We start from the raw sequence: 20,126 nt of genomic DNA on the forward strand, positions 1-20,126 counted from the left end.
GGGGGGGGTTCCACCAGGTGGCCCTTAGGGTTAAACAGGATTGACCCCATTTGATCCTGACACCGCTGTCAGAAGCGGATCTATGCTTAGCTTGTCAAAGAAAGCTGAACACTGCGGCGTATCCTTGTTGTAAAACATCCACTAAAGGGTCTATAAAGTTTATTTTTTTCTCTTGGAAAAAATGTTTAAAAGAAACCTCTTGACCATGGAGACACTGCTATTTCTCTTTGTCGTTTGTGCTTTCTTTGCCTATTCAAAACTGCGTTTCAACAACACCCTTTCATCCACTATCTGTGCATTAATCTCATAATAGCAGTATGGGCTCATATGATTTTCAATGGAGCCCCAGTGAATGCACGCCAAGTCTGAAAAACAAACCAGTTAAATTTGTTCAAAGTGACACGAGAGTCTCTATCTCAGGGCAAGGCAAGGCAAGGAAAACATGGCTGGTTGGCAGGTTAGGGTTAAACACTTCCTCTAAATGCTCAGACACAAAGGTCTCAGATGACAACATATGGCTGGAGTGAGGGTAGCTTTTAATGTCATTTTATATATTGTAGGTTTTTCTCCAGCCTCAAACTGCTGACTTTGTCACAACTGAAAAATCTCAACACTACAGTATGGTAATGTTAGGTTTAGATATCCAGGCCAAGTTCTACTCTATCATAATAAATTATCAATAATAAATGATTAGTATCATTTTTGGTGGATGTGTTGTTGTATTTTATAAAATAATAATTTAGTGTATGAATAAAATCATGGCCCTTCAAATATACTAGATTAAAAAAAACAATAATGGCGTCATTTTTCATGCCTTTTTTGTTTAAAACAGACCTAAACAACATTTCAAATAGAAGATTATTGAAGTTTATGTTTCTCCATATCACTGTTTCAGATCTATTGCACTACATGAATAGTCTGCCCTGTCTGAGATTTTGTTTTGTTTTTGTTTTGCTCCCTGCTTTTATGTGAGGGCTTCACATGTGACCACTTCCAGTAAATGTGGGATTGGGACGAAAAAGCTACCAATCACAATCAGCATTTCTTCTAGTCGCCCATGTGGCTGGAATCTAGCTGGTCTGATCAGAACGAGATAAATGTGTTTGTGTGTAGAAAAGCATAGCAGACAGCTTTTATAAGACAGGCGGGGTTTGCAGAGATGTAGACAGTAACTTTTTTAGTAAATTTTACGCACAGACAACAGGCATATCAAATATTTTATATGCTAAATGAATCCACCAGTTATTTGTGTGCAGGCACTTAATTATAGATGATTCGAAGCGTGCATAAGCAAGTATGAGTACCTCTTTGTCTAGTATCATGGTGAAAACCTGCAGTTGCATTTTCTTGTGATTGTCGGCTCAAACTTCACCAGTTTTGTTGTAACTGATGTAAAAAAAAAAAAAGTTCAAAAACCTGAAGTGTGTAAGTTCAGTGTTACAGTGTCTGTTTTCTCTGTTCACCGACTGTAACTGGTTAACAAAATTAATTTAACCATCAGTTATGAGGCATGCAATCGATCGACCAATGTGCAGGAAACAGTTTTGGAGGTGCTGCTTCTGTCGCTTTGCTGTGTGCTTCCCTCAGCTGGAGCAGTGGAAACTTACAAGGGAGTCTGGGACTCATATGTGGTTCACGAGGACACATTAGATGTGCAGCTGCAGCATTCTTTGCGTGTCATATTCAACTTAAACTCAAATGATTTGGATTACAAAGTTCCCAAGCATTACTTGCCATTTTTGCCACACTGAGTCACCAGTGGTCTACAACATAAAGTTCATTAATGGGTGGTATACTTCCTGCCTCACAAGACAAGTGATTAAAGCCTGTAGTATAGATGAGAGGCTGACTATCCTTTTCTTTTAAGTTGACTGCAGTGATTGCATTTTAATGGACTCACGAGTATCTGTGGTGCAGCAGTGAAATGTGTGCCAGATCCTGCTAGCATATCATCATGTCCACAAAACAGGTGGCTAAGAGTACACGTTATTTATACCTGCCAATAAACATGTGGCAGAATCACAGTTGATGTTTGCCAGCAGACCCTCTGGATTTGATGCCGTCCTTTTATCGTACACTTAAAAATAGACCAAAATAGAATCAAAACACATTCCTTTTCGTCAGTTGCAGTTTTTACTGACATGTGTGACTTGTCTGATTGGCTAGTGCTCTTTGCTTGGCTAGAGTTACTGAGCCAATCAGAGTAGAGGCAAAATACAGGTAGGTCAAAAAACACATATGCTGCCAAAGTGTCAAACACTGGCTGAAAGCAGAAAAAATGTGTTAGTATGCTTTGCCAACCTAAGCAAAGTGTTTTTTGTTTTTTTCCCCCACATGAATATTTTGGTAAATGTATCTACCCAACAAGGTAACCGATAGCCCTCTGAGATTTACTAAGATCAGACTGAAAATTTCCCCCCATTTGCTGCTTGGGAGGTGTTATTTTCAGCCTTTGCTCTGCATGTTTTCATACAAGTACACAAGATGACCGTGCATCAGAAAACTGCTGATTGAGATTATAGTTGGTGGTGGTGTTTAACTGGCGCATGCGAATCATGATAATGCAATCGATTTTTATTTAACAAACAGATGTTAGCATAATGTGTCCACCCTCTGTGTTTGCGTGTGTCTCGGAAGAGAAAATTCAGAGTGAAACCCTACACGGCTTCATTTAGCTTTTGTGTTGAACCTTGCTAATACAAAAGGCATTCATAATAGTAGAGAACAGACAGAGAGAGCTGCCACTGATGTCATTCAATTCTGAGGTCCAGACACTGGGAGAGATTCAAACATTTTTCATATTCCCAAACACAGAGATTAAAGGCTTACATTCAGGCTTTTATCTTATAAACAAGAAGTCTATGCAAAATATTTAAGTGCTTTGTGCGCTCAATGATCCTTAAGTGACCACTGACAAAACCACCATACAACACATATGAGTAGATCTAAATGGATCAGAACAATGTCTGACATGCTCACTGAAAGATGAGCCTCAACTTTACACAGCTTTAACCACAGCAATGATGTAAACATGGCTCGCTTTCCTCACAGCATCAGGAAACATTACTTATGGGTTACACCAATTGAGATTTTCACTCCTCTTTACGACGCAGTCTAAGCAAAAGCAGACAATGTTTCTTTTGCTCTCACCGCAGAGGAAGATTGGGTAAGTTGTTTGTTTAAGTGTAATTATTATTATTATTTTTTCACACAAAAATTTATTGTTAAATTTAAGAACACTATCCGCTTCCAAATTACCTCAGCTCCACCATGCTTCCTCACGATAAAGGGATTTTTATATACCTGTCGCTGACCAGTGAACGCAGCGTGCATTTTAGCGTCGACCTCTCTTGTAACCTGCAGTTCAGATGGAACCATCCTGAACATGCCTGAACCGCCTAAGTAGGCTTTTGGCTCAAATTCACACAAGACATTGGGGCCTTTCTCTCGCTTCTCTATCTATGGTTCTTTTCTTCTGCTCTGAAGAATGCAACAAAGGTTGTCCAGTCTTCTCTTGCTGAGGCCACTCTGAGTGTTCCCCTTAAGAGCCATGGGTGGGCTGCAAGAGGAGATTCTCCTGATGCTTGAGCTCTTTTTTTTTTTCTAACTGGGGTCTCCAGTGGACAGTTTTCTGCTTCAGATGTAGCCTTAAACAAAAGCCAAGTAAGAACACTGTGGTTGCTTCAGTGATTGATGCAAACATTACACAGTTGCTACATTACCGACAATGTCCTCCACTGTCATTCCTTAGATAACCGTAATACCCGTTATATGTATTTGTTCACACATTGTTGAAAAGACTGAAGCTCCCATTTATTTTTTTACATTTTACAAAACTCTTGAGTGCCACCCCCACTGCTTTGTTCAAACTAAAGTGAGCAGAAAATATAGATATTATGTTTCATTAAAGATTCTACAACACAAATATTCCTTATCCCAGTTATGGGCTGCGATTGAGCTTACATCAGCTCTAAAAATAACGACTGCACTTGCTGCTCGGCCTTGGATGTGTTTGAAGATGATAAAGAGAAACAGATACCCGTTATTAGCTGTGAAGGCACAGTTAATATTGGATCGATATATGGTCTGCAATATCCACAATAATTCCACAGCTGCGTATCATGCCTGCACTCTGGGTGGAGGTCGATACTTTGGAGAACACGAACACAAGCGGATAGCTTTCAAATCATTAACACATCACCGCGAAACGCAGCATACTTTGTGCCTTTGCCAAATAACTTGCGGTGAATTTTCCTGGAGTTTCTTTTGGAAAGCAGCCAGTTACCACAGCACAAGGTGGAGGCTGCAGGTGTTCCAGAGCTAGATAACAGTTAAGAGTCCTGCAGAGATAAAAAAAAAAAAAAGACATTCCTAATCTGTTTTACACTAAGAAATCAAATAGCTATTGTTTACCTGATACAAATTCATACAAAATGTGTCAGAGAGATGCAAAGGCAGAATTAGCTGGAAGAATCTACAACTTTCCCACAGAACAAAGAAGCCCTATACAATGGCAAAGATTTGAAGTGGGAAGGATTCAGATTAGGTGACAGTCCAGCACTTCTCCACAACAGGAGAACAAATCTCCACCAGTTTCGTGAGTGGCGAAAAGATCACCGTCACATCCCTTCCTGCTTAGTCCTAAAGAGGTCGTATAAATCTTTATTTTTCCAGCTGATGTCAGCCTTAAGACCGAATCAATCTCAGCACATGGATGTTAGAAAATCCAATAATTCCCCCTTCAAAGCAAAACAGCAATGGTAAACTAATTCAGAGCCAGCCAGCTGTGGCAACAGTACTTGATCCAAGGTGAGAGAAGAAATAACAACACTGAATGAGTGACAGTTACTGTAACGACAAACAGGCTCTTAAGCATTCCTCATATTCTCCTGATGGATGCAGAGAGAAAGAGACATTTCCTTACAAAGAAGCGGACATCAAAGCTGAGGGAAACAAAAGGAGCCAGCGTGACATGTGAAGGAGGATGTGTGATGAATTGCATGGCCCACTAGGATTTGGCTGAAGGCCAGTGGGGTACTAAGTTAAAGGTCAGGTCTTTTTTTTTCTTTTTTCTTTCTTTCTAGTCAAGACTGGCACTCAGATTCTCCTTGCCGATACAGTATGACCATAACCCCAAACTCAGATCTCAAATATGACAAAGATGATAAATTAAGGACAACCTGGAAGTTCAGAGGTATAAAATACAAGGATGCATGCATCGGTTCAGTGTATGGGGGCATATTTAGAATATCAAACCCATAAAGCAAATAAAAAAATCAGTAGCAGATTAAAATCTGCACCTGTCAGCTTAAAACAAATGAGTTTAACCTAAGAGACAAAAATACTTCAACTTTTTGTAATTGTCACTTAACAGTTTAAGTCAGTTCTGGGATGAGCGATGCGCTGCCTAGATGCTAAAAAGGACAACTGTAACTGCTGTTCTTTCTTTAATTTATCATTTCCATTTCTGTTGGGGAAAAAAACATTAACTGAAGAACCTTCATAAAGTTGTTATGGACATTTTTCAATAATTAGCTTTTCTAACTCCTTTTAAAGAACAAGCAGTCGTTCCAAATAATCAAGGAAACAACGACCGGAATTCCACAATGAATCTAAGGCATCAGATTTCTGTCGAAAGTGGCCTGATAAAACAAACTCGGATCATTTTAAACACCCAGATGTTCAATATTACTTCAGTATTACTTGCACAGTTTCAGCACCTGCACATGTAGAAGTGAGCAGCTATCAGGCGTTTCAGGTTTCTGCCTAGGATACGGACACTCTTTCAGCTAACACTGCGCTTGATGTAGATCTCTCTTGAATCTACATCAAGGGAGGAACTACCCTTCTTGCGAATGGGTATTTAGTGACACCATGAAAACAACATAAACCTTAGATTACACTTCTTTATACACTGTTTTACAAAGTGAAGTTCCCCCTTCCCCAACTATTAGAAATCAATGTTTGCTCTACAGGAGTAGTAAGTACTGATGACCTTCACCAAATTAATGTGATACTGAAGAATTCTTTCAATTCCTGTCCCATTAAGCTGGTTATGTTATCTCCAGATTTTTAGAAAAAACACCTCTGTGGGCACTGAGATTCATGGCGATTGTGACTTATGACAGAAATCTGACGCCAAACAAATAGTTAAGAAACATAGCAACCAACAGAATGCAACATTTCACTCAGCTCTTCTTTGTCCTCCATTCAAGGAGGACAGATGGAGAGTAAAGACACCTAAAATCTCAACTCTAAACCCACCATACATTCCTGCAAAGACATCAATAAACATTTCTGCGCATACAGCGATTAAATGCAGGGTTTATGCACAAAAACAACAACAAAAAAAGACTCCTCCCACCAGCTTCAGCTGTTTAAAAAAACTGTGGTTACCGAGGTTATACACCTGTCCACTTCAACAGTCTCACAGCAGTGGTGGTCTGGTTCGCATAGCATCCACTCTTAGCTCTCCAACATAATGTGCATCTTGGACAAACTATATTCTCTTATAACCTGCAAAAGTTTCACCTATCAGTCATCTGATTTTGCTACAAAAGTCTGGGCAGCTGTCAGAAGTGAAGGGGGAAGAGTAAAACAGAGAATTTACAGCACTGAAACATCCCTTCTTATCCACAGGGACAATGTTTAGTCCCCTGGTCAGGCTGCACACTCAGCCTTCTCTGGCAGTCCTGTAAACACAGCAAGAAAAAAAACACTCCGCTCGTGGATGAAAATGTAGACAGCGAGCTTCTTTTCTGGATGGGTGAGGAGCAGCGCTGAGGGGCCTTACAACTGGAAACAGATGGTTTCTTAATATGTGCATACCTTTGGATGAGTGTGTGTGCGAGTGAATGCGAACAGATGAGGGCGCTTATGTGAATTGATGTAGTAGTCTATTTGTGCAATATGTGAAGCAAATCTACAGCAGAGCAATTAACTCTAATCCCGTTAAATAGATTTTTATATATATGGAACATTTTTGTATTTTAGGGGCGACGACAGAGGGACGTAACGCAAAATGAATGGAAACACTGAGCTGCACTGTTGCACGTAAACGCCACATTAACCTAAGCCATGTTGTTATCTCACTGCATGTGACTGTTGGGCTCACGGCCAAACAGAAAGAACATTTAAAAAAGCAGAATGAGTCAAAGTGTGAGATGAGCCTTCCAGTGATCTCGTGTTACTATCAGCTATGATTTGAACAGCAAGACCCATTCCCCTCACTTTTCTTGTTTGCTGCCTCAGATTTCTCTTCTTTGGCACAGCGTTGTTTAGGTTGGCCTCCTGGGGAGACTCTGAGACCATGATCCCATTTTGGAGTCTCTTGGAGGCCAGTGAAAGCGATGGCAGTCCAGGCCATTTGATCATCTTACGTCTCCCACGTGCCATGTGATATGCATGTTTTTAATTATTCTCCTCTTGCCTGGCACTCCCCTGCCTCAAATGTGGCTTGTTATTGGATTTTATTGCTTTGATTTGACTCCAAAGTGTGGTGACTCCAACCCTGGGGATTTTCTCTATGTACATACAGCCATCTAAATATGCATCGTGACAGACATGAAGGATTAAAATGGTGATAACAATCAAATAGGAAATTCAAATAAATATTTTTAACTTGGAAAATAAATCCCTTGTTTCCTTACAAAATTGTAGCAAAAACTTCATGCAGATCCTAAGTTTTTAATAACCAAGTTAACTACTGGAGTTACTTTTATGTGTGTGGACAAAAAGTGCAGATCGCTAAGTACATATCTGGCAGGGTGTCTGGAAAAAACAGACACTGTGGCTGGGAGCAACACGAACACCCACAGGTGATCTTATCATTTTAAGCTATTGTGCTGACATCACCCATTCACACACACAATAATAGATTAATTAGACAAAAAAACATGTAAAGAGCCCAAGCTCTTAATGTGCACTGTTAGTTGCCAGGAACTAATCTTCCAGCATGGTGTGCAGAGGGATAATTGAAGAAAATTTACAGCTCATAGTCTTCCACTTTAACGACCACAGAGTTTTCAGTTGTGAACCTGAAGATCAAAACTACCAATTTGACAAAATTATAGCTTTAAGAGAAAACACAAATCAACAACGAGCGGTCACAATGATTCATGCCCTGAGCCCAGATTATAAGAGGTTGTAAAAGACAAGGCAGATAATCCAGCGAGAATGTGTCGCCTCTGATTACAGCTGCCACTCTTCAGCTGGGATCAGTGTGTTGACAGATGAACCTGCTCTCAAAGGGAAATATCAACAAACTTGAGCTTTGAAATGTATGATTTCTACCTCTGACAATAGAAGGCATTTGTTAATAAGAAAGAAAAAGCTTTGCACTACCCTAACTTGTGATGGCTCTCTATGGGTATTACAGTGACAACATAATTTGCAGACTGCAGCTGACAGATTTACCACATCAGATATTTAGCTTTGCATAAATCACACGATTTGGCAGAGGAGCAAGCTCTGATCATATACACTTACCTGACAGTTTGTTAGGTACACCTCTTCAACTCCTCAGTAAAACAAGTATTAGCCAATCACATTCTAGCATTTCAATAGATGTAGGCATCGTAGAGTTGACCTGCTGACGATTAAACACAGTATCAGAATGGGGAAAAAAGGTGATCTGAGAGACTTTGAAGATGGGATGGTTGTTGATGCCAAAGGGGTTGATATGAGTATTTCAGAAACTGCTGATCGACTGGGATTTTCCACATAACAATCTCTAGGATTTATAGAGAATGGTCTAAAAAGAGAAAATGGAAAAACAAAAAGGCATTTGAAAATGCCTTGTTGCTACCCTGAAGTTAGAGGGGAATGGCCTAGACCAGCGGTCACCAACCTTTTTTGCGCCACGGACCGATTTGTGCCCAACAATATTTTCACGGACCGGCCTTTAAGGTGTCGCGGATAAATACAACAAAATAAAACTAGTACCGGTACCGAAAAAAAGAAGATTTATTCATAACACATGTGAAAAGACCCAGGAAAACCGAGTTAATGATAAAAACGATAACAAAATAACGCTAAAAACCGATATAAACCCTGAAAAGCATACATTTCACACCCGAGTCTCAACTCTCATGGCCCGGTACCAAATGACTCGGTCCGTGGCCCGGGGGTTGGGGATCGCTGGCCTAGACTACTTTGATAGCTGATAGGAAGGAGAGAGTAAGTCAATTAACAACTCATTGTAACCGCGCACGAGACATTGAACCTTGAAGCAGATCCAGACAGAAATCAGCTTCTGCTGTAACATTCAGATGGTGCGATCAGAGTTTGGTGTGAGCATGAAAACAGGGATTAAGCCTGGCTTCCATCAATGTTTCAGGTTGGTGTTGTGGTGTAATGGCATTTGGGATATTTTCTTGGAACACATTTTGCATTATTAAACCACACAGTCTACACGAGTATCATTGCTAAGCACGATTATACTTTTACGACTACAGTGTGCCCATCTTCTGATGGCTGCTTCGAACAAATGACCTCCACAGTTCCCAGTTTTCACTTCAATCCATGTCATGGATGTGCAATCGACAAATTTGCAGCAACTGTGTGTGTGATGCCATCATAACAATAAGATAGACAAATCTCTCTCTGAGAAATGTTTTCAGCCTCTTGTTGAATCAGTAAAGAAGAATTAAGGCAACTTCGAAGGCAAAAGCGGGCCCATCGCAGCCCACTGAGTCTATATCCACATATGATTCCACAGAAAGCTATTTTGGAATTTTTACTTTGTGAGAACTGCTAATGATTACAAAGCACATGTGACATTTGTTAATTCTTAACTTGGTATCCCTATTAAAACATTCTGCGGCTCACACTAATACATCTGTCTGTCTTCAGCCTCTTCATGCCATGACAACACAGCAACTCCCGCAGCTTCAGAAACAAAACTGCACTTAAAAAGAGGACTGGCAGACAACAGGAAAATAATCACAAGATTGCTTTAATCAGGCCCTCAATACCACATCTAGTTCACCAACAACAATAACAGCCTAAAGATCTAAACAGACCGGGCCCGACGCTAACGCACTGAGAGGGACAAGCTGAGGTTATTGTCTAAATCCCGAGCTGCTATGCTGGTCCTACAAAATGCAAACAAAGCTCAAACTATAACTTCTACAGGTTATCCAAAGACAAAAAATGAATCAAATGAAACCTTATGACATAAATACAAATACCTAAACAGCTTCAGACTGCCTCCACATAGTGCTCTGGATCTTTTATAGTGAGATATCCATTCCACTGTTATTCATTACATTCATCATTGCCGAGCACTGTTTATGGCCTCTAAGCTCCAGGAAGGCTCATACTAACAAGCCAATCTAGTCAAACAGTCACCTGAACACCATAAAAGTGAACACAAGTCATTTAGGCTTCATTTATCGTAAATGTTAGCGATTATAAAACAGCTCAAGATAATGAAAATACGCTTAGCTAAAACATAGTTTAGTGCCAGGTAGGTACTTTTAGCACACAAAGAAACCAGATGATCTCACTTTGTGATTACAACAGCAGCGGATTAGTAAAAAGCAGTTTAATAAACCATTAACTCCTTGGGTGAAGCATTTCCTTCCTCCCCTCTGTTGCACAGATTTCTGTCTTGACATATGCATGTGAGTGCTAATGACTATGATTAAGGAAGCCCGGATTAGGTCTCGCTGTGGTTCATGACACATACACACAGACAGACAAATAGAAAGCTGCCCCTGTGATGAGTACATTTGGAGAAAGCCAAAAAACCCAGATAACGTAAACAAGGCAATGTACGGCTTAATTCAAACTTGAAATACACGCAACGTGTTTTCCACAAAATAGTGCTAAATGATACCGATTAGAATACACACCGCTGTAACCAACTCATCACTCATGTTCATGAAGGGGGCCTCTAGGATAAACAGAATATCTTAACGACGTGGGTGTACTATTCTAGCACACAATCTTAAGTGTGCTTAAGTGTGCAAAAAAGAAAAAGAAAATCCAGAGCTTTAGACAATCTTAGTGTTAAAGCTACTTTAATGCCTCCGTACATCTATTACTGGCTCTTGTACAAACATATTTTATTACAACAGAGTGCAGCTTTCTTTTTATTTTATTCCACGTCATTATTGATTATATGCAGACAAAAGAATGTGGCCAGCTAAAGAACAAAGTCACTCAAATTTATAGGCATTTTAGAGAAATACTCTATCCGTTAATACAGAGCAAGGGCAAAGCCTGAAGTATAGCACACCATTTGTGCTTGGGAAACTAATGAATTATGTACTACACATAACAAGAAAATCACCCAGTAATTCTGTACTCATGGGGCTACGAGGTAAGCTCACTAGTCAGATAAAATTAGGCTCAAATGTCTGGACAATTTACAGTAACAGTGACCACCTCAGCTTGAGGAAATAAATCAGCTAACCACCCAGGCATTCACCGAGGGAGACTGGAGAGGGGCAACAGGTGGCTGTCAACTTAGAGAGAAAGAGGGTCATCATCCACTTAGAGAAGAGCAGCAAGTCTGTCGGTCACTCCCCAGGCTCCACTAAGCTAAGCCAAGCACCAGCAGGAGGAGAGAAGAAAGCCAGTTCAGTTGTGAGTTGTATTCAGCCAAATATTCACAAGTACAGCCACGTTAAACGTGTGACATGTTACATCAAGCACTGATTAGAAATGACTTTTGGTTATCCACTGTTATTAAATCAGTATCGTTAACAACAAGAATTTAACGATGCATAACATATGATAGGTCTACTGTATCAATTACATAATTACAGTGTAAAACACATGAAAGAGAAATCCTTTTTTTGCAATCAACATGTGCAAACTTGAGTTAATCAGGTTGGAGGAAAAGCTGTGTTTCTCCGTTGTCTCATCAGTCCCTGAACGAGCAATTTTCCCAACCTTTCCATTATCATCAGCAGGTACAATAAACAACCAAGAAGGACCCTCAGATAGTTCTCTCATCATAGTGACCTCATTCAAATGAAAAATGTCTGTGTTTTTGGTTCACTTGTACTGCAAGCAGCCAAATATAAAATCTGACAATTTACAGCCTAATAGCCTTTGCAGACCTTGGGTTATTTTTGCACTTGATGCCTGCAGAGGAGGCATGTGTTCCTCCGAATGACATTACCGACAGCCTCAATGCTCTACTGGAAAATGACTTCTTAAAAGCATGTGGAGTAATTTATTGTATTAAAAATATTAAAAAAAAAGGTAACAAAACAGATAAAACCTTGTTGGTTTAATCTTTCCATAAAGATGTGGAAAAATAAAGTAGCTAAATCTAAATCAGAGAGTACAATGCAGTTAGTAAAAGATTAGCCATCCTCAGTTTAATCAAAAGGCTTTTTGTGTGTGAGCGTATGGGTCGGCACACATGCCATGTGCATGCATGTTTGCATATGTTTTCACTCAGCTCTATGCTGGTTCCCTCACATTACTCAAAGATACCAGGAGGCCCAATTAAACAAAGTGACAGAACCCAGTAAGTCCAAAAACATAAAATGTTTTCAGGGTTTGCTCCGTGCCAGTGCTCTGTGTTCGTACTGTTGCTGAAACGCTGCTGTCACTTGGCTTTTTTCCACAAGTGCTGCTGTGCAACTTTTACAAGGATCTACATAAAATAATCAACTGGTGGCAGAGCTAATTAAAGCTGATGTAGTCAGAAGGAGACAAATTATAGAGGGAAATGTGACAAATGCAGAGTTTGGAGCACAGTTTTATTACTCACCGATGCACGCGTGAACTCTGACTGATAGCTGCGTTCGAAGAATGATGCCGTGTTTCTTTCCTCGTCTACAAAGACAAAAGACAAACGGAGATAAAGCAACATGTCAGAAGGTATTGGACCATTGTGATCATTTCAATTTTCATGTGCGTGCCAGACATAGGTGCACATGTTGACAGGATAATGGAGCTGAAAAGCTGTTGTTAAATGGTGCAAAATGATCTTCGAGCCTTTTTCAACAAGTTATTCTGTTCCGTTTCAGGCAACATTTGCAGTTTGAACACAGCAGGAAGCAGATCAGGGAAAAGGTCTTCATCAATGAAAGTGAAGGATGGGAGCAACTCTGAGGTCAGCTCCACCCCCTGCGTTAATGGAGATATGCCAAGACCCTGTCAGCATCCTGTCAAGAGCTCACAATGTGCGAATGAAAATCAAAAACAAAGAAGACAACAATGCCCCTGAATGCTATTCAGTCCTGATAGTGAATGTGAGAACAGTTTAGATCCCTCAAAACTTAATTCTCTAGTGTCTGTGAACAGACACTGAAGTTTGCAAAAGTTCAACTCTCAATACTTTGCTGCTCCCATACTCGGTGTGTGGTACTCCCAGACCTAATCATTTAACAGTTTTTAATTACTTTCATTTTAAAAATAAAAAAAATTATAAAGTAGGTTGGTTGATCACCGTTTTGCTTAAGGTTAGATCCTTCATTGGGCCTTTAACCTCCCAACTACCTAAAGAAACACACAAACAAACCTAGCAGGCCAAATGTAGACAAGAGCACAGCAGGTAGAGTTGCGCAACACCCCCCTACCCTCCCTTCCTAATTTGGCTCACTGACAAATGGGCTTTTATGCTGGCTGCATAGAGTTTGTGTGATTGTTCTGACCGGCGCAGTGCCAGCAGCAGACTGTCACTTTCAAACCGTCGGGCGTGAGCGGCTCTGACAGAAAGAGAAAAAACTGTATCGGTGCAGAAGGCACTTCCTACTGCTGCTTCGCCACATACAAACAGACCCAGACAGACTGACACACTGACATTTTTCCTGCCCCAACCAGTCAGCGGGAGGCCGAGCTGATACGCACACAAGCGCATGACATGACAGGAGAAGTCTGCTTATCCTCACTGTTTATCAAATATAATATCCCGCAACAGGCAGAGGCGACACAGGAGCAACATCTGTCAACAGGGCCCTTCGCTACGAGATGAGACGGCAAACAGGAACTTTATCCCTTGTGATGCTGTTGAGGCAAATCGGTAACTAGACCCATTTTGTCACGAATGTCTGCTTTCTCTCCGCTTAGATGCAACAGTATCCCTGTGCTTAACCAAGACCTGAGGCTACACAGGCCAACGTGCTCATTATCAAATTAAACAAACGTGCATGGAATATAAGTGAGGTTTTCAGACCCCGACCCCCACCACCACCAATTAAACTTGAAAATTGAACACTCCTGCAGACAGTGCTGCAGGCCTATAAAAGATGGAGCCCAAACCTTCTTAAACAATGAAAACTATAAAGAATGTCAGCTAAATAACAAATTGGGGGCATGCTGGTATATAATAGTGAGCCATGAAAATCTTGTGAGCCAAATTAACCTTGATTCATAATATACATGAAGCTTCTGAAATAGGTGAATCACTGAATTACTACTTTTTATAATATCACGAAAGGACTGAATGCAATCTAAACCACTTACTTCCTACTTATGTCATACTTCCTGACCATTACACAAGTCAAATGGTCAAAAGTAGAGCACTTGATAATAGATTAAATGAAAACATGTGGACATTGTTATTTAGTATGAACATTTATAAAAAGTAGTGGGCATTTCAAGGCACCAACCAAATGCTCATCATCATCAATTTCTCTATCAAACATAGCAAACAGGAATGCAGCTGCAGAAAGTTAACAACTGTACCCGACAAAAAAATAAAATAAATAAAAATTAAAAAAATAAAACCTTACGTTCCCCATCTTGATTGCCCCTTTACTGCCCCGTTGTACAGCACCTCATAAAGCTCGGGCTTAATCCTCACACAGAGCAGCAGCAACTGGACCGGTGGATGCCTGCCAGCTCAATGCTCTCTGGCTTTATCTAACGGAGCATTACTGGCCCTGTTTATAAAACATCACAAAATGTGTACCCACAGAAAGTGAACACACATACTTGGAATACAGTAAAGCCAGTACTTCCCCCTCAAAGACCAATTAATGCCAGACAAGAAGGCCCCGCTGAGGTCTACTGACTCAGCACTTCTTGGACACCCCTGTTCGAGAAGGCTCCCGTATCACTGCGTCTGTAGCGGGACCTCCAGTGCCCGAGTAAGCCAGGTGGGGTAAAGTTTTAAGTCTGACAATTACTCTGGTTCTTTTCAAGTCAACTTTTTCTTCTTCAAATGAAAACCTTGTGTGCTTCGAGCATCTATGAAACAATGTCCAAGTGGGTCAGAAAAAAAGCGAAAATAAAGAAAGCAGAGCTGCCCTCGGAGACATGAAAGGATTTGATGAGAAACGCTGAATTTCTGAGGCCTTCAGAGCAAGAACGGATAGATTTTTAATATGTCTGACTTTTGAATAGTTGTCAAACACATCAGAAACACTCAATAAAACCAGCAAGAGCATTTTCAGCATATAATTGCTGGCTTTCTAACAGAAATTACATCTACTACAGCGTGAAATGCGAAAAGGTGAAAGAAAATGCTAAAAAAAAATCCACATGCTGAATCCATTATCCAGTCAATAACAGCATTTCATGTTATCCTATAAAGACAAGCCAGGGAATATGTCTTACAATGTGTCAAGCTCGACACATAACTCAACACTATCGCACAACACTGTTTTTCCCCTAAAAGATCAAAAACAAATTTGCTACAACTTTTCTATCCATCCTGGTCCTACGAGAACACGTCCCCTATACTCCACCTCCAACTACAGTGCCAAAAAAACAGCGTGTGTGTCAATCTATCACAGCTAGAATACACACACACTCTGCCAGGAACTGTGCAGATATGCCTGTGCACGTGTCTGAACTACATGGTCAGTTTGTAACCAGAAGTGGGGTGGTATCAGAGAGGGGACAAGGGGATTTACGAGTCACAATCTTGTATAGCTGAGCTACATAACGTGGCGTGGAAGTGATTATGGCCCTTAAGCTCCCGTGACATGGATATCTCCTGGCTCTCGCAGCGTTCTGTCAGAGGATCATACTTTAATCTGATTGTAAAGACACTAGGTATGACACAGGCGCCTCAGGAATGTAACCTGCCATTAATATCAATTACAGATGGATTCAATTGCCAATGATCAGGGGAGCGCAGAACTATTGCACTACTCCCTTTTCTAGTAGTAGGTGACTTAGCTTAAAGCTAAAATAGTGAAAGCATGATGAAAGCATCATTTTCGCTTGTCAGCTGAAGTTATTGCAGGAGGTTTATTTTGAGATAAACGTGGAAAACCCAGAAAGTAAAAAACAACCGTTGGTTTTGTCTGGCAAGTCAGCTTTTTTTTTTTTTCTTCTTTAGGTTAAATCCTTGGGTGTTATGACTGCTGCTGACAGATCATACGCAGTAAAAATGAGAGCGAAAACAAAACAAAATGGAACAAGTAAGGGTGAAATCCCTCATCAGACCTTTTATTGGCTCAATAATCATCAAATCAAGAACACTGAGCAGTGGGGGGCGTAATTCTGGGCCCATCAGCACCGTAAAAAGCCAATGAGCAGCACTGCCCTATTTTTACTAAATAATTGGCTAACCACCTTCACCCCCCCCCCCAGCCTCCTCAGACAACGCTGTGTGGGTTTAATGACACACATCCATACCAGCTCGTGCCAGCTGGCACAACACCGACCCATGCAGGCTCAGTCTTTGACGAGAGAAGAAGTGGACCACTTTAACCTCACAGCTCTTAATAGCCTCCAATAAGCTCCTAACAATTTCAGCTGGAACTGGGAAAGGCCAGCACTCCCAACTTCCAACAGAAACACCAAGCCAGAGAGCAGCTTATGAATTTCAAGTTAGACAAATAAATCCATACATGTTTGTGGTCCAACTGACCAGGAACTTTCATGCCAACCTTTGGTTTGTGATCATCTAAAGTGGGCAGTACATGAAGGATGTATCAACATACTGCACAGTACATGAAAAAATGTATGGAGCCAATAAAGTAAATGGCCAAGGAAAATGTATGAACCAGAAGTTAACCTAACACAACTGTGAACTTTTTCTTCATCCAGCTCCAGGAGCTGTGTCAAGCCAAAGCAATATCTACCTACACATTACGCAGAAACAATATGGCTAAATCGTTAGCTGAGTGTTAGGAGGGTGTATACTGTGTAGCTGCCCCAGTGCTCTAAATGAGAACCAAAGTAAAGTCACAAAGAGATGTGGGTGATTACTCATGAGACATAAGATTACAACCTTGGTGCCACTCGACACAAATAGATCAATTCGATGGAAATTCCAGGATTTTTCAGTCTACTAAAAAAAGGGCACCAGTATCACCACTGAACCAACTTTATAAAATCCCGCAACTGCTACTACTGCAATGTCTTTTAAAAATACAACTAACACGATCATTTTAGTGACCTGCATGCAGATAAAATACCCTTGAGAGACTCACAAAACCTATGTGAGGAAAATCAGAGTCTCTTTTTCCTAGGAGACTCTCAGGTGGAGTAAAGACCTTCTCCTCTGTTCTTTTAATAGAGGAAGGCACAGTTCAAAAAAGGATCATTCGGAAAAGGGATCATTCATTCTAGATCCAAATAAGTATCATTAGACAAATCCCTTTAATAGTATTAAATTAGGCAAAGGAATATAGTAAAAATGTTTATTAATATGCATTCCCAGTGGCAAGGATTAAATACTATAGCTTTTCCCTCTTGTCTTGCTTCAAATCTCTCTTCCACTAAAAAATACTCATATTGTACTGAAATATGCCTGACTGTCAAGATTTTTTTAAGTCAGACTGTTGTAATCAAAAGCTTTAAAATCACTCAGTCCCCCCCCCCAAAAGAAAAAAAAGTATTTGCACCGCTATTTGACCACAGCAACAGGAACAATCTATTCCTGGACAATCAAAATCTGGCAAGCATCGTACATTACTGTATCCACCTGCTAGACCGTGCCAGTCCCACTTTAGTTTTCAGCCTGAGTGGCTCTGGCATCAGTCTGAGCAGCACCTTTTGAAGTGCAAGGAATATTAAGGCCAAGTTTTTTAACGCCAGAATCTAGTTTTATTTCAGCTTTTTAAATTCAGCACAGTGTAGAGAATGTTCTTCATTTCGGCGGCTGTGCACATTCGCCGAGAGTGGAGACAGAAATGGCGGCGATTATTATCTTACCCTCCATCCTCCTGAAATCCCTCCAGTTCATCTCGCTGTTCTGCCAGCGTAGATTCCAGGTCCAAGTAGCTTCCATTATGGGACAGCTGAAGGGCACAGTCATCGGGCTAAACAGGAAAAAGGCACAGTCAGCATGTATTCAAAATGCTGTGTTAATCAGAATCAGAATCAGAATCAGAATACTTTATTAATCCCTGGGGGAAATTATTTAAGAGTTAAGAGATATTTATGAGCATTGACAGTGGAAAGATGCTTTGGGAGCTTCTGAATTGAATGACACACATCAGCTGAACAAATGGCACTGACATCCAGGGGGTTTGAATAACTATTTGTGTTTCACGCCCATGCAGGCACACAACTTTAAAGCTACACACAAATGACTCGTAAGAATTTTAGACAAGTAACTTTCTTTAAATATTTTAAAAACTTTGCTGTTTCGATGGCTCCACAGACACATGCGTAGCATATTTCAGGTCTATGTCTGTTCGCCGTGAACCACAGAAGGCTCTTTTATCAGCTCCTGTCAGTGCTCTACAATGAAAAACTGTGCAAGGTTGCAGAGAAGTCATGCAGATTTGAACGAGCTTGGCAGTCTGCTGCCTCTTATCTCGCTGCTCTCCTGTCTGATAAACTATCATCACATATGATGACTTTGCAGAGGAGGTATGATTTGTCTGGTCTTGAATGGTTGTCATCACCAGACTGTGGTCAAAGAGATGAAGAATGAGAGTGACTGTTCACTTGTCTGGTTGACCTCCAAATTGGAGATATTAACCTATTTATATTCAGAGTCTGTCAGCTCCACAGGACAGCGGCTCCAACAGCGAAGCAGAGTAAAGGAAAACAAATACCATTATGGGAGGGCGAACATTTGATGCGAGTGCAGAGAGTGGCACTGCTCTGCACCATCAACAATCCGAGTGTCTAAACCAACAACGATTTGTACAAATACGTTGAACTCCAGTAACCTGTCTTTTTTGTCAGCCCTCACTTGGGCTTTGTAAAGCAACAAAGGCAATGATACCCTTCCATAAATACTACTTACATAGGCAGCCTGCAAGAATTTCTCTCTTAATGCACAACACATGTAAACATAAGTTTAACATGCAAAACCATGTGTTTTTTAAATCGGACCAGTTATTGCCTGGTCCGATGCAGTTCAATTTCCTTCCGCATATGACAGTAACTTAATTAAACGTGAAAGAACAACCCTGGGAAAGACATTACAGCTTTGATCTGTTCAGCCACTCTGCATTACTGCACTACAGCACTCAAGGACTGTGTCATATTTGAGAGCTGAAACAAAACATGTGGTTGGTTGGGATAACTTTCAGTCTCTCTCCAACTCACTCTCTGGCTCGGAGCGGTCTTGTTTGCTGCCCAAACCAAACGATTATTGGGAATATAAAAAGATGTAGAAGCGGAGCTGAATATCATTTTTCTAAAGGAGACATCGGGGGATGAGGCAAAGCACGGGGTTGATGCAGGAGACAGGTGAGGAGATCGTGCCCTTTCCAAGACATCTGCAAGTCTTATTTGTAGATGTTCTTCAGGTGAGGCAGGGCGTGATAGAAAAAGACTTGCGAGTGAAAACAAGCACATCTATTCTGCACATAGTCGGTAGCGGGAAGCAAGTGATTCTCCAGATTACAAGACAGATTCTGGCCTGACAGGAAAACCAGGCATAGGGGCCCAAGTTAGGCCCATGATTTCTTCTTTTTTTTCCCTTCTGTTTTTTTATGCCTATGGACTGACATGCCTTTGAAAATAAAAAGAGGGATAGTAATATGAAATGTTGCATGACAGAGAAGACACTTTAAATCATACTGTATGGAGTGACCAGTAGCTGGGCCTTAAATAACCTGTAAGACACTCAACAATCCCAGAAACAACGTATTTTTGTTGAATGTCAACTTTACGTTTCCAAATGTGGTTTACTTAATGTTTGAAAAAAATATGTACTACATGACCATAAGTCAGTAGAGGTTAGCCTTTTTGTCCATCCATCTATTTTATTCCACTTGTCCATTTCAGAGTTACAGGAGGGG

The 20,126-nt window shown here is 40.7% G+C and overlaps 1 protein-coding gene across 3 annotated transcripts in view; it reads right to left on the minus strand.

The window, feature by feature from the left end:
• Positions 1-20,126, minus strand: part of fhod3b (formin homology 2 domain containing 3b) — a 90,321-nt gene that overhangs the window by 65,106 nt on the left and 5,089 nt on the right. For all 3 annotated transcript variants that reach the window (XM_014337596.2, XM_042223786.1, XM_014337597.2), the window contains exons 2-3: positions 18,079-18,185; positions 12,734-12,798 (exon numbers count right to left, since the gene is read on the minus strand). In XM_014337596.2, coding sequence (XP_014193082.1) covers positions 12,734-12,798; positions 18,079-18,185 — 172 coding nt within the window. The remainder of the gene's footprint in view (positions 1-12,733; positions 12,799-18,078; positions 18,186-20,126) is intronic.

The sequence above is a fragment of the Haplochromis burtoni genome, unplaced genomic scaffold (assembly GCF_018398535.1).
Source record: "Haplochromis burtoni strain Fernald_Lab_line unplaced genomic scaffold, NCSU_Asbu1 Contig_120, whole genome shotgun sequence".
Classification (NCBI taxonomy): Eukaryota; Metazoa; Chordata; class Actinopteri; order Cichliformes; family Cichlidae; genus Haplochromis; species Haplochromis burtoni.